Source organism: Mastigoproctus giganteus, chromosome 9 (assembly GCF_048544385.1).
Source record: "Mastigoproctus giganteus isolate SK-2022 chromosome 9, ASM4854438v1, whole genome shotgun sequence".
In the NCBI taxonomy this organism is placed as follows: Eukaryota; Metazoa; Arthropoda; class Arachnida; order Uropygi; family Thelyphonidae; genus Mastigoproctus; species Mastigoproctus giganteus.
The window spans coordinates 159,429,994-159,444,289 of NC_143583.1; the positions used below are offsets into that span (position 1 = coordinate 159,429,994).

The following is a 14,296-nucleotide window of genomic DNA, read 5'->3' on the forward strand; positions in this document are numbered from 1 at the left end:
ACCTTACAATTAGGGAATGTGCGAACCAACCAATTCTGTAAGACTAGGTTCCAAATAAGGGGGCCCATGACGGAGCCTTGAGGACATCCTCTCACAACCTGTTTTCGTAGCTCAAAGTGCTTGGACTTCACTAGCACATATGTTGAAAAGCATATATAATTCCTTGGGACAATCAGCATTTCTTAACTTGACTAGGACTATAAGTTACTTATAGAAAATAATTTAATATAACAATTAAGTCAATAAAATGGCTAAATATAATTAAAAACTTAGCATTCGCCAGAGCTGAAAAATCTTGAATATACTGCAAAATATATGTGAATGTCCATTGATTATCACTCTCTGTCTTCTTCCACTCAACCATCCTTTTATCCATAGCAGCAACTTGCCCTTAATGCCATACTGCTGCAATTTCTATAGCAGTCTTTTATGTTGTTGTTATTTGGTTTTTTAGGAGCATTAGCAACTAAGGCCATATTGCTCCGTGGACATGCGGTGGTCATTCCCTGACCTTTCTGCATCCTCCGTATTTGGTGGTCACTGGCTCAAACCCCAGTCTAATCAAGAAGCATGTGCTACGCATTGCTGCTCCTGCCCACCTGGCTATGAAGTGCTGTCTTTTATGTGCAACAGTATCAAAAGCTTTTTGGAAATCCAAGTATATGATACCAAAATTATTTTTTGCATCCACTTCCTTTGCGACCACATCATAGTATCCAATGAAATTGGTCAGATAAGATTTCCCCTTTAAAAAACCATGTTGTGTCTTAACTAAAACTGCAGTCTTGTCTAGATGATCCTGCATTGCTTCTTTAACCAGTGACTCCATTATTTTCCCTAAACAGAAGTTAAACTAACAGGTCTGTAATTACTCGTGTTATCCTTTAATCCCCATTTATGAATTTGGGATACATTTGCACATCTCCAGAGTATGGCAACCTACCCTGAATCCAAGGGATCCTCTCATAATTATGGCTGAGGGTTTGCTGCTTCCCTTAATATAACTGGATTGATCTCATCCACTCTAGGTGACTTTCTTATGTTTATCTCCAACAATTTCTCCTACACTTCGCTCTCAGTTATTACAAAATCATTTAGCACCCTGTTAGAATTTGATAAATTCTAACAAGGTTTTATTAAACATAAGATATTTAATTTTTCTTTAAGAAAAATTAAAGAGAAAATATTCATCTAGGAAATTTTCTTTAATAAATCTTTAAGAAATATAACACCTTTTTTTTTTTTTTTTCAAAGTGATGGTCTTTAACCAGTTTCATGACAGTATTACTTTTGATTCATATAAAAAATAATTTCTTAAATACAAATGTTACTTAAAAAAATCATAAATTTTATTGTAAGTGCAGGACACTGCACTCAAACCAGCCCCAGTTGCCAGTGGCAATCCAGAATTTTCTGAAGATTGCAGGGGGGGGGGTTAGAAGCAGTATTTTGGGGAATCATTCAGCTTTAATCATCATGTAATGGTAAAAAAAATCCACATGATTTTTATCATAAGAAATGACTTTAGTTCTTATCTGAAACTGCCACTGATTACAGTTAATTATTTTAACTTAGTTTATCCATAAAATTAATAATTTTATAGTATTGTGAATATATGTCTCCCCTTGGTTACAAAGATAAACGTTTTTTGCTGTAATTAAAAAAAAAACAGTTTTATGTTGCCAAAGAGTTAAAAGCTCAGTGCAAAATTACTTAACCAACCAGTTTTTGATGACTTTGGCAATGTGTTTCTCAACTTTTGATGAAGTTGAGAAATATGCTCAGATAGAACACCCCTACTAATCATACTAATCCATGTTAATCTGGTATCATGATAGGCATTTTCATTTTGTAAATCACTTTGTATATTCACATATTTCATATTCTGTCTGTATTAGGCTTTTCCACAGAGTGAAGGTTGGCCTTTTCCAGTATACAAGGGTGCATGTGGAAGAACTGTTGTTGTTGAATATGTTGGTCTACCCCTTTCCAAATTTGAGCAAGCACCATGGAAAACAAGATTAAATTTGTCATATCAGCTTTTGCAAATAGCCCATTTATTAACTGAAAATGATCATGAGTTTTCATTTTATATGACTGACGTTAACATGGAAAACTTTGCTGTGAGGCCTGATGGTGTTTTGCTTTTAATTGATGTTGAAAATCTTATCATTGTTGACAAGAAGAAAATCAGAGCAGGTAAGAGTATCATTGATAAGGAGATAACTGGTATTTTATTATAGTTTAAATAAATTGCATTGCTTAATTATATATAAAACACCTAATATTATCAATCTTAATTCTAATGTTAATAAGAATTTTACCCTTCTTGAGTACCACTAGTATGCTAGAGTACTATAGATTCAGCAACATTTACTGGTTGGGATCACAATTCAAAAAAAACAACAAAAAACACGCACACACACACATGGTATTAGTAGTGGCAAATGATGCAAGGAAGCAAGCTTATATAGCATCAGCCAAAAAAATAACACCACAAACACTACTAATGCCATTTGTCCATCCTTTCTAACAATTTGTCTAATTCGTTCTTAAATTTATTCAAACTACCCTTCTCCACAACACCAGTGGGGATGGATTTGGTCCAACAATCAATCACTATCTGGCTGAAAGCAAATTTTCTTGCATCTATCCTGCAAACCATCCTTTTTCAATTTAAATTTATATCCCATTATGGGTGTTGTGTGAGCAAGAAATAGGATGCCATATGCATTTAACTTAATTCATTTCAGCCCTTAACACGTTCTCTACCTTTACACATATAAGCATCAAATAGCTTTAAAAGTGATGTGCTGTCATGTATATGGGAATTCAAAAGGCATCTAATCACTGTCATAATGCATATAAGCAATCAATAAACAAGACCCACAAAAGTAAAGGCATATAAAATTAACAACTACTCAATAATGGCACCAATTAAACTTTTGCAGCAATTTTTGGTTTTTGTTTATAGACTTGGCACACAATTTTGTGCCAAGTCTATAAACGTCATGTATATGATGTTTATAGTCATGTCAAGTCATGTATATAAACTATCTTGTTTTGAAGATAGTTTATATACATAAATTACCTTGTTATTAAATTTTAAGACTGATTTATTTCTCAGTAAAAGAATAAGTGTTTGCTTTTAGATATGAATTCTGAACTCTTATTTTCAATTGTTATTTACAAATTTTCAGAAGCTGGTATCATAATAGGCGTGTTCATTTTGTAAATCACTTTGTATATTCACATATTTCATATTCTGTCTGTATTATGCTTGTCGGAATGTTGATGTTTTTCAATATTCTGAAAATTATGGCACATTGGATACACTCTTTCAAATGTAGGTGGAAGTAACACCCCCCCCCAGAGGTGCCTACTTGCCAGATGCTGAAATTTGCAGAACTGAAGACTTTTATCATAAGCGTATCTTTTCTGTCCCTGACTAATCTTGTTCTTCTTTAAACCTCTTCCAACAGACTCCACATTCTTCCTAAAATAAAGCTTCCAGACCTGGATGGATTACTCAAATGTGGCCTAACCATTGCCTTATACAATTGGACAATCACCTCCTTGTAACTGCTGGCAAAATTCCTGTATGACCTTGATGGTGCTGTCAATGCTGTAACTTGACTTTGTCACTGCCACTTCTCAGCCCATCTGGCTAATTTTTCTAGCTCTTTTTGCAGCATCATACCTTCATTGTTGTCATTAAACATTCTGTCAAACTTTGCATTATCTGTAAATCTGGACATAAAACTTGATGTCTTCAACAGTATCAGTAATAAATATTGAAAACAATAAAGGATGCACCGAACCCCGAGGAACTCCACTAATAACATTAGCTCAAGAAGAGAAGTGTCCATTAATAACCACTCTCTGCCTTCTGCCAGTCAGTGATTCCTTTATTCATAGCAGTAACTTGCCTCTAATGCCACACTGTTCAAATTTATATAGCAGTCTTTCATGTGGAACTGTATCAAAAGCTTTGCTGAACTCTAACTATACAATGTCTAAATAATTATTTTGCATCCAGTTCTTTCGTTAGTAACCAGTGAGGTCAGACAATATCTTGTCTGACCTCATCACACAATCTAGAAGTCATGTGATGAGGTCAGATGAGATCTTCCCCCAAAGAATCCGTGCTGTGATTGCCACGTAACTGCATTCCTGTTAAGATGCCTTTACATTACTACTATTGATCACTGACTCCATTAAATTAGTAATTATCAAGCTTACAGGTTGATAATTGCTCATTCTCCCTTTGATCCCCCCCTTTATGAATAGGAGAAGCATTTCTTCAATCCATAGGAACCTTCCCTGAATCCAAGAATGGTCTCATAATTATGGCTATGGGTTTACTTACTGTTGCTACTTCTTTCGATACAATTGGATAGATTACACTATCCCAGGTACCTTATTTACTTTTATCCTCAACAGTTTCTCTTCCACGTTTCCTCTCATTTGTCAAGAAATCATTCAGTTACTAGTTATAAGTTGGTATACTTCTCTTATGCCCATCTGTAAACATTTCTTCGTGCATGAATGTAGATGCAAAATACTTATTCAGTTTGTCAACAATCAGAACAGGATCAATATTTATGTCATTGATAGCTAGTGAACAATGTGTTTATTCCTTTCCTTTTAGTGTTAATATAAACAAAGAAACTTCATCACTAGGATTCAGATTGCTGGCAAAAAGGCCTCTTCAGATTCCTTGCAAAAGACCTTTCATAATTTTTTTAACTCCATTTGTGACTTGATTACAAGCTAGCATATAGTAAATACAAGCAATGTCCCCTGATAACTAATCATCGTATGCATTTTTCTTTTCTGACACATCTCCTCAGGTCATCTGTTATCCATTGAATAGTAACCATAAATAGTATCTCTTAGTTGGTATCAATAGCACTAGTAGTGTTCATAATTACTTCCATAAATCTTTCTATTTAGAATTTCAGTTGGTAATATTATTGATCCAACTGAAAAGGAGTAATAAAAACCATGTTAAATTATTGTAGTCACTTTTACAGAAGCAAAATCCTTAAAGCAAAATACAAAATCTTGATGTGATTAGCACTACTCCACTTGTTCCTGACCATTTAGTTACATCAGGGATGACATCATTGTTTCCTGGACACCAAACAAATTAGACACCTTTTGATTGCTATATTGTAAACAAACATTGCTGCAGGAATTTTCATTTATTATTATTATTATTATTAATAGCCATATGATGCAAGGAAGCCTGAGGCTTATGCTGCACCAGGAAAAAAAAAAAAGCTCCCGAGTTACCCTGAGAGAGAGAGAGAGAGAGAGAGAGAGAGAGAGAGAGAGAGAGAGAGAGAGAGAAAAGTAGAAGGGAATCACCAAGAAAGAGAAGAAGGATGATATCCAGCTCAGGACCCTGGGTGTGCCAAGCCCATACTCACCAGATGTGAGCCCCCGGGGTTAATCCACTTATATGTGGTTGGGATTGTCGTCATTTCTCGGATTGTCATGTAATTTCTCGTGGTGTTGCTGCCGCCAGAAGTTAAACTGTTTAAATGGTCTTCTTGCAAATAGCAGATAAAATGCCTATTATTTTCACCATCTGCATGTAATAAATGGGTTCTCAATGGATTTTCTTGAATTTTATATTTGTCTCTTTTACACCAATTTGTTAAGCCTCCCCGAATTTTGTTAAAATAAAACCAATAGAAATTTGGCAATTATTTATTTTTATTATTATGATTTTTTTTGATATTCTTTTGTATATTGTAGTTGAAATACAGGGTTGTTAAAATGAAAGTATCCCTATGTAGAGGGCTCTGGAGCGAGTTATAACACTTATACTGAAGAGAAATTTGGACAACAAGTACAATAAAGAATGCACTCGCCATTTATTGGAGAAAAAAAAAAATTGTTACTGTATGGCACGTAACTATCTTAGTTACGATTATGCAAATAGCTTACATTATTTGCATATTCATAAGTTATTGCCACAGCGCCACTACTCAGCTCTACTGTACTGTATAAAAGCAAAGCAGTCGCTTCAAAATCATACAGTAGATGTTTGCCTGCACTACAGCAGCAATGCCAACAACATTGCAGGAAAAGGTGCTATTAGCATTAGGAGGCATATGATGCCAGAAAGCCAGCTTATGCAGCATCAGCCAAAAAAAAAAAAAAAAAACCCACTTACACTTCACCTCTTCGTTCGTTCAAAATACCTGTCCAGCTGAGCTATTTATTTAGACTATCAACTTCCACGACAAGGGATGGAAGTCTGTTCCACCAACCAACTCTTCTTCTTCTTTATCTTCGCTTTCTTCCCATGTTTATATGGGGTCAGCATTTCCGTCCTTAATTCTTTTCCTCCATTCCTCCCTATCCTGGGCTTCCTCTCTCTTTTAAATCCTCTGCCACCTTGTCCTTCCCTCTCAGCTTAGGTCTCCCCCTCTTCCTCTTCCCTATCACCTCCAACTTTTCGCATCTCTTCTCCACATACTCTTCACTTCTTCGTTCCACATGTCCAAGCCACCTCAACCTAGATTCCTGCATTTTTTTACTCAGAGGCCCGACCTTAACCGTACCTCGTAGTCGTTTCTTATCCTGTCCTTCCTCGTCACACCACACATCCATCTTAGCATCCTCATCTCCGCCACTTCCATCTTTTTCTCCTGGGCACTGGTAATCGCCCATATCTCAGCACCGTACATCAATGCGGGTCTAACCACAGTTTTATACACTCTTCCCTTCATTTTACAATTTACTTTCTTATCACACAGCACCCCACTCATCTTTCTCCAGTTCAACCATCCACATAGCACTCTATGCTGTATTTCTGCACTCAGTCCTCCATCCCTCTCAACGTTCGATCCCAGATACTTAAATTTCGAAACTGATGGTAGCTTTTCCTCCTGTAGTTTTATAGAGCTCTCATCTTCTCCATTTAATACCATCTATTCTGTCTTTGTTCTACTTATCCTCATGCCTCTCTCTCTTCCAACGCTTTCCTCCATTCCTCCAATTTCTTCTCTACCTTTCCTTGAGATGGTTCACACAGTACGATATCATCCGCGAACAGCATACTCCATGGTGCTCTACTCTTCACTTCTCTCACCAACACATCCATTACCAGATCAAACAGATATGGGCTGAGAGCTGATCCCTGGTGCAGTCCAACTTCTACCGAGAACCTCTCAGTCATACCGACACTACTCTTAACCTGCGTCACCACTCCCTCGTACATTTTGTTCACAAACCTTATGTACTTTTCTGATGCACCCTTCTCCCTCATGCATCTCCATACCTCTTGTCTGGGCACTCTATCATATGCTTTTTCCAGGTCTATGAACACCATGTGCAACTCTACTTGCATCTCCCTCTATCTTTCCATCACCTGCCTTAAAGCAAAGACCGCATCTGTTGTTCCTCTTCCCGGCATGAAACCAAACTGTTCCTCTCCTATTTCCGTCTCCTGCCTTATCCTTCCTTCCACAATTCTTTCCCAGATCTTCATCGAGTGAGACATTAACTTTATTCCCCTGTGGTTCCCACATTCCTGCACATCCCCCTCTCCTTTATAGATTGGCACAAGTATACTTTCCCTCCACTCATCGAGTATCCTCTCCTGCTGCCACAGTTTTTCCATAAAGTCCCATAGGATATCAATCCCTTCTTCTCCCAGACTTCTCCATACCTCTACTGGTATCTGATCAGCACCTACTGCTTTCCCCCTCTTCATTTTTCTGAGTGCTCTTTTCACTTCTTTCCTGCTTATGTCTTCCACTACTCTTTCATTCTTCTCTCCATCCTCGCATAGTGCTCTTGGGTTTTCCTCATTTAGTAACGTCTTAAAATAGTCTCTCCACCTTTCCTTAACCTTCTCCTTGTCCTGTATAACCACTCCCCTCTCATCTTTAATCTGTTTTATTGATGAGAAGTCCTTTGATGCTTTGTCTCTCGCTTTGGCTATTCTCATCAATTGCCTATCTCCATCTTTCCTTTCCAGTTCCCCATAGGCCTCGTCCACCCCTTGCCTTTGCTATTGCCACAGCCCTTTTTGCCTCCTTATTTGCTAATTTATATGCTTCTTTATCTTCCTGGCTACCTGTTAAATCCCATCTTTTCTTCTTCTCCTTCTTTTGTTTTATCACCGCTTGCACTTCCTCATTCCACCACCAGGCCTCCGGTACTCCATTTCCTGATGTTTTTCCCAACAACTCTTCTCCAACTTTCCTTATGATACAACTATTTAACTTCCACCACTCTTGCACATCTTCCGGTAACTTTATTCCTTTTAGCACCTTTTCCCTAAACTCCTTCTTCAAACCCTCCTCTTTCAATCTCCACCATTTTATCCTTTTCTCCCCCTGTCTTGAATATTTCCTACTTTTGTCCACTGCAACCTCCCAATTGACCACTAGCAATCTATGTTGTGCAGACACACTTTCTCCGTTTATCACCTTGCTGTTCATCATTTCCTTTAGATGCCTCCTATGGCACATGATATAGTGAATCTGGCTTGTCCTTTCCCCACGCTTTTATGTTATCAGCTGGCTTTCTTTCTTTTCAAAGTAGATGTTAACTATCGCCTGGTCGAATGCCACTGCATGTTCTACTATCCTCTCCCCTTCTCTATTTCTTTCCCCAAATCTCCACCTTCCATACACTCTTCCTTCCTCTCTCTGGCTTCTTCCTAAATGTCCATTTAAATCACCCCCAACAATTAACCTCTCCTTCTCAGGTATTGCCATGACACTTGATCCATTTCCATCCAAAAACTGTCCTTTTCTTCTTCCCCGCATCCTACTTGCAGGGCATACACACATACGATTCTTGTCAATTGTCCACCCACTTCCAGTTTGATGCTCATAATCCTATCACTCCTTCTGTTAACCTCACACACTCCATCTTTTAACTCCTTACCAACTACAATACCTACTCCATTTCTTCTTCTCTCATCCGCTCTCCTAAAGAACAACTTGTACCCTTCACTGAGCTCTTTTGCTTTATTTCCCTTCCACCTTGTCTCTTGTAGGCATAGGATCTTCACTCTTCTTCTTTGCATCAAATCCACAATCTCTCTACTCTTTCCATTCATCGTCTCAATGTTCCTATTCTAATACTTTTCCTCCTCTTCTTCTTCTCTTGCTGGACTAACTTCTTTAACTGAAGCCGTCCTTTGTTCGGTAGCCCTGACCCTTTTCTCGCAGTTCCACCAACCAACTAACCGCTGGCTAAAGGCAAATTTCTGCACGTCTATCCTACATCTGTCTTTCCTCAATTTGAATTTATGCCCTCTCAGGTGATTATTCTGAGCAAGAGGAAGAATCCCATTAGCATTCAGCATGCTCAAACCATTCAAGCCTTTATACACCTCTATCAGATCACCTCACTGGTGCCTAGTCTCCAGACACTGTAATTTGCAAAACTTAAACCTTTCTTCGTAAGAGTACCCCTTTGTTCCATTCACTAATCTTGTTGCCCTTCTCTGTACTCGTTCCAGCAACTCTACATCCTTCTTGAAATGAGGCCTCCAGTCCTGTATACAGTACTCAAGATGTGGCCTGACCATTGCCTTATACAAGGGAATAATCACCTCCTTATCCCTGCTAGAAAAATTCCTGTATATCATTGACAAGACACCATGAGCTACTATGCAGCCCATCTGCACTGCTCAGAGAACTTCATATCTGCCTGCACAATTACCCCCAGGTACTTTTCATTCTCTACCACTGTCAGTGTAGTACCACAGAGTTGATACGTTGCTCTGCGGTGCTGTTTCCCATATGTAATACTTTGCATTTGTCAATGTTAAACTTCATTTGCCACCTCTCAGCCCATCTGTTCAACCTTTCCAGATCCTGTTGCAGCAGCATAGTGTCAGTAGTGTTCTTGACAACCATGCCAACCTTAGTATAGTCTGCAAACTTGGACGTTAAACTTGATATCCCATCATCAATATTATTTATAAATACAGAAAACAATAAGGGACCCAACACTGAACCCCGAGGGACTCCACTAATAACATTAGTCCACGATGAGCAGTGTCCATTGATTACCAGTCTCTGTCTTCTCCCCCTCAACCATCCCTTTATCCATAGCAGCAATTTTCCTCCAGTGCCACACTGCTCCAATTTGTGCAGCAGTCTTCCATGTGCAACACTATCAAAAGCCTTTCTAAGATCTAAGTATATAATATCAAAGTTATTCCCTGCATCCGGTTCTTTGTGACTGCATCATAGTATCCAATCAAATTGTTCAGGCAAGACTTGGCAAGACTTCCCCTTAACAAAACCATGCTGTGTCCGAGCTATAACTGAAGTCTTGTTTAGATGATCCTGCTGTGCTTCTTTAAACAGTGCCTCCATTAATTTTCCTGAAACAGAAGTTAAACTCACAGGTCTATAATTACTTGTGTCGGTCATTGATTCTCCTTTGTGAATTAGGGTCGCATTTGCACATCTCCAGTCTGTGGGTACTTCCCCTGAGTCCAAGGAAGGCTCTCATAATTATGGCTAAGGGTTTGCTTACTTCCTTTGCTGCCTCCTTTAATATAACTGGATAGATCCCATCCACCCCAGTTGCCTTTCTTGTGTTTATCTTCAACAATTTCTCCTCCACTTTACTCTCAGTTATTACAAGATTCTCTAGTTTACTGCCAGAGTTGAATATACCTCTGGCATTCCCCTCACTGAATAACTCCTCATCTGTGAATGTCGATGCAAAATTTTAGTTTGTTAGCTACCTGAGCAGGATCATCAACAGTTGACCCATTGATATCAAGTGGACCAATCTGATTCATCCCATTCCTTGTAGAGTTTACAAAAGTAAAGAACTCTTTGCTGTTTTTCTTTGCATCCCTTGCCAAAGATTTCTCGTAATCTGCCTTTGCCTACCTAACCTCCTTTGTAACTTGATTACAGATCAGCTTGTATCTATCATAGGCTTCTGTGTCACGTTTTAAGTTATATGTATCCTATGCATTTTTCTTCTCTGTCATATGTCTCATTACTTCATCTGACATACATTTAGGCCTAAACCTTGAACGATATTTCTTAGTTGGTATGTAAAGCCTAGTAGCTTCCAAGATAAGTTCTTTGAATGCTTCCCATTTTGAATTTGCTGTTGGTAACATCTTCAGTTGGTCCCACTGTATAGTATTTAAATACTGTCTCAGACCATCGTAGTCGCCTTTACGAAAGCAATAACCCTTCCCTTTACGCCTTATGGTAGTTACCGCTTTGAGTAAATCCCACTTAAGCACACTGTGATCACTGCCTCCTAGTGGTTCCTTTATCTGAAGATTCTTAATGCATGAAGAATCACTACTGATAATCAAATCAAGTATTACTCCCTCTAGTTGCCTCCCGAACATGCTGATGTAGAAAACAATCATCCAATAAATCCACAAAAGCCTTGCTAGTGTATGAGTGACCAACCCACAAATTCCAGTTAATATCTGGGAAATTAAAATCCCCCATTATAAGACTCTCTGATGTACTGGCCCACTCTATTTCCCTGAACAGTTTCTTATTATACTCATCAGAGTCATTTGGCCTATAACACACTACTACTCTCAATTTTGATCTCCCAATTCTTATGTCTCACGAAACTGATCGACATTGCACTGTCCAGCGATGTCGACTGGCTTCACTTCCTTGGATTTTATGTGTTTCTTAACTAATAGCATAACCCCTCCTTCCTTCCTATCCTGTCTATCCTTTCTGTAGATGTTGTACTCCCCAAATTCTAGTTCTGCATTCCTTATATCTGTGTGACACCACGTCTCTGATATCCCAACAATATCCGCCTTTGATGCTTTGAGCAATACCTCAAATTCATCAAATTTATTTACCAAACTCCTTAGCATTGGTGTACACGCAAGTATACATGCACCTGTTTCTATTCTTAGCTACCCTAACACAACCCATGTGTTTACTTTGACCGCAATGACTCCCAGCAGTCTCTGAAATATCCTGCATCTTGTTTTTCAGGCTTCTGCTCATTCCAATAGAAGCAGTGCAAGAATCACTTTCACCTCTGCCAGTGGCTACTGTTAATCTATTAGGCTTTGTTTTCCGACCCATGTAACACTGCCTCGATAGCATCAGCAAATATTCTTGCACACTTTCTATTTAAGTGTATCCCATCCCTGTATAAGCAGACTCTCCTGTTAACAAGTACAGTCCAGGCTTAAAAAAATTCTACCCCTTGAGCCTTGCACAGTCTTTCCCCAGGGCGAATTGATCGACAAGGCTCTCATCATATACTCCCTCCTGTCGTGTCTGGGCAGAATTGCAGACACTTTCAGATTCAACCCTAATTCACGGCTCTTTTTCAATAGTGACCTGTACTTGTTAAGTAATTCTGCTGGTCTCCTACTCTTGATATCAATTGTGCCAATGTGTACAACTATATCACCTTTTGTGCCCTTAAAAGATGATAACCACTCTACAATGTCATCAACCTTTGCCCCTGGCAGACATACCCTGGTACTGTTCCACCTATTCTTTTTACAAAGCATGTTCCCCGTTTCCCTGACAATAGAGTCACCAACAACTACTAGTTCCTGTGGGACCAGCGCATTCTGCCTTGGGGGTTGCCGCTGTGTTGTGTGATAAACAAGTGCAAGCTCTTGCGTTGATGTGGGCAGCTGAGAGCTTGATGGGCTCCTCGAATTAGTTCCTTCGAGGCATCCACCCTGTCCTTCAAGCTCTCATATAGGCCCATAACAACATTGAGTTGTTGCCTGATTTCGTTACTCCCCTTGCATCACGCACACACGAGCTGTACTATCAGAACAGCAACAATGGAACTGCAGCTATCAGAGAATTCCGGCGTCAGAAACGCATAATGCGTGGACCTATGATTGTTTGTGCTGTCCGCAAAATGATTGCAAAATTTGAAGTGACAGGACATCTTGGTGTTCAACCTGGTAGAGGTCGAAAATGAGTGGACTCCACTCATGTTGAAGATGTGGCTATGGCTGTCATAGATTTATCAAATCGATCTCCATGTAGTAGCGCAAGTGTGCCAGCTGTTTCTCGTGAAGTGGACATGCTGTATTCCACTGTAAGGCTAGTAATGCATCAGGTGTTGGTACAATCCTTACAAGATGTACCTTCTACAGCAGCTAAATCCTGGTGCTGCAGATATTCGTTTCACATACGCACTTCAGTTTTTGGCGCAAGTGACAGTGGATATCACTTGGCCGTGGAACATCCTTTGGAGCGATGAAACCCACCTCTGCTTAAATGGACAAGTGAATAAGCACAACTGTCGCATTTGGGCAACAGAAAACCTGTTCTGTGTTATCCAAGAGGTCCCATTGCATTCTCCAAAAGTGACAGTGTGGTGTGGATTTACGGGCACATTCATGATTGGGCTATATTTTTTGAGCAGGTAACACCAACTGGACCCCACACCTGTTCCGTCACTGGACAGCGATATTATGTATTGTTGGCAAATTTTGCAATACCAGAGCTGCAACAACGTGAGTGTTTTCAGGATACCATATTCATGCAAGATGGTGCGTCACCCCCACATCCACCATTATGTCCAAAGTTTGCTAAGGCAACACTTTACTGATGAGTGGGTCATCAGTCATTGTTTCCAGACATATTGGCCAACCCAATCACTGGACCTCACCCATGCGACTTCTGGTTGTGGGGTTTTTTGACGAACCAGGTGTATTGGGAAGGATGTCAAACTCGGGCAGATCTGAAGGACAGCATTAGACGTCATGTGCCGGCTATTCCAGTTGACATGTTATGTTCTGCTGTAGAAAATGCTATTCTTTGAATGGAAACTGTTGTTGACCAAAATGGAGGACACATTGTACAATTGTAGCGCTGTTCAAGTGATTTGTATTAATACAGTGCCATATAGTGATAAATTTTGTAACTAATTTTTTTCCCAATAAATGGCGAACGCATTCTTTGTTGTACCTGTTATTCAAATTTCTCTTCAGTAGAGCCTTAGAACTTGCTCCAGAGCCTTTTAGCATTAGCATTAGTAGAGGCATTTGATGCAAGAAAGCAAGCTTATGCAGCATCAGCCAAAAAAAAAAAAAAAAAAAAACCCACTTCACCCCTCTGTTCATTCAAAATACCTGTACAGCTGAGCCTTAAACTTATTTAGGCTATCAACTTCCACTACAAGGGATGGAACTCTGTTCCACCAACCAATCACCTGCTGGCTAAAGGCAAATTTCCGCACATCTATCCTACATCTGTCTTTCCTCAATTTGAATTTATGCCCTCTCAGGTGATTATTCTGAGCTAGAGGAAGAATACCATCAGCA

General features: G+C 39.3%; 1 protein-coding gene across 1 annotated transcript in view; it reads left to right on the top strand.

Moving 5' to 3' along the window:
- LOC150080844 (divergent protein kinase domain 2A-like) overlaps window positions 1–14,296 on the top strand; it is a 51,696-nt gene that overhangs the window by 10,577 nt on the left and 26,823 nt on the right. The window contains exon 2 of the mRNA XM_090381959.1: window positions 1,899–2,199. Coding sequence (XP_090238085.1) covers window positions 1,899–2,199 — 301 coding nt within the window. The remainder of the gene's footprint in view (window positions 1–1,898; window positions 2,200–14,296) is intronic.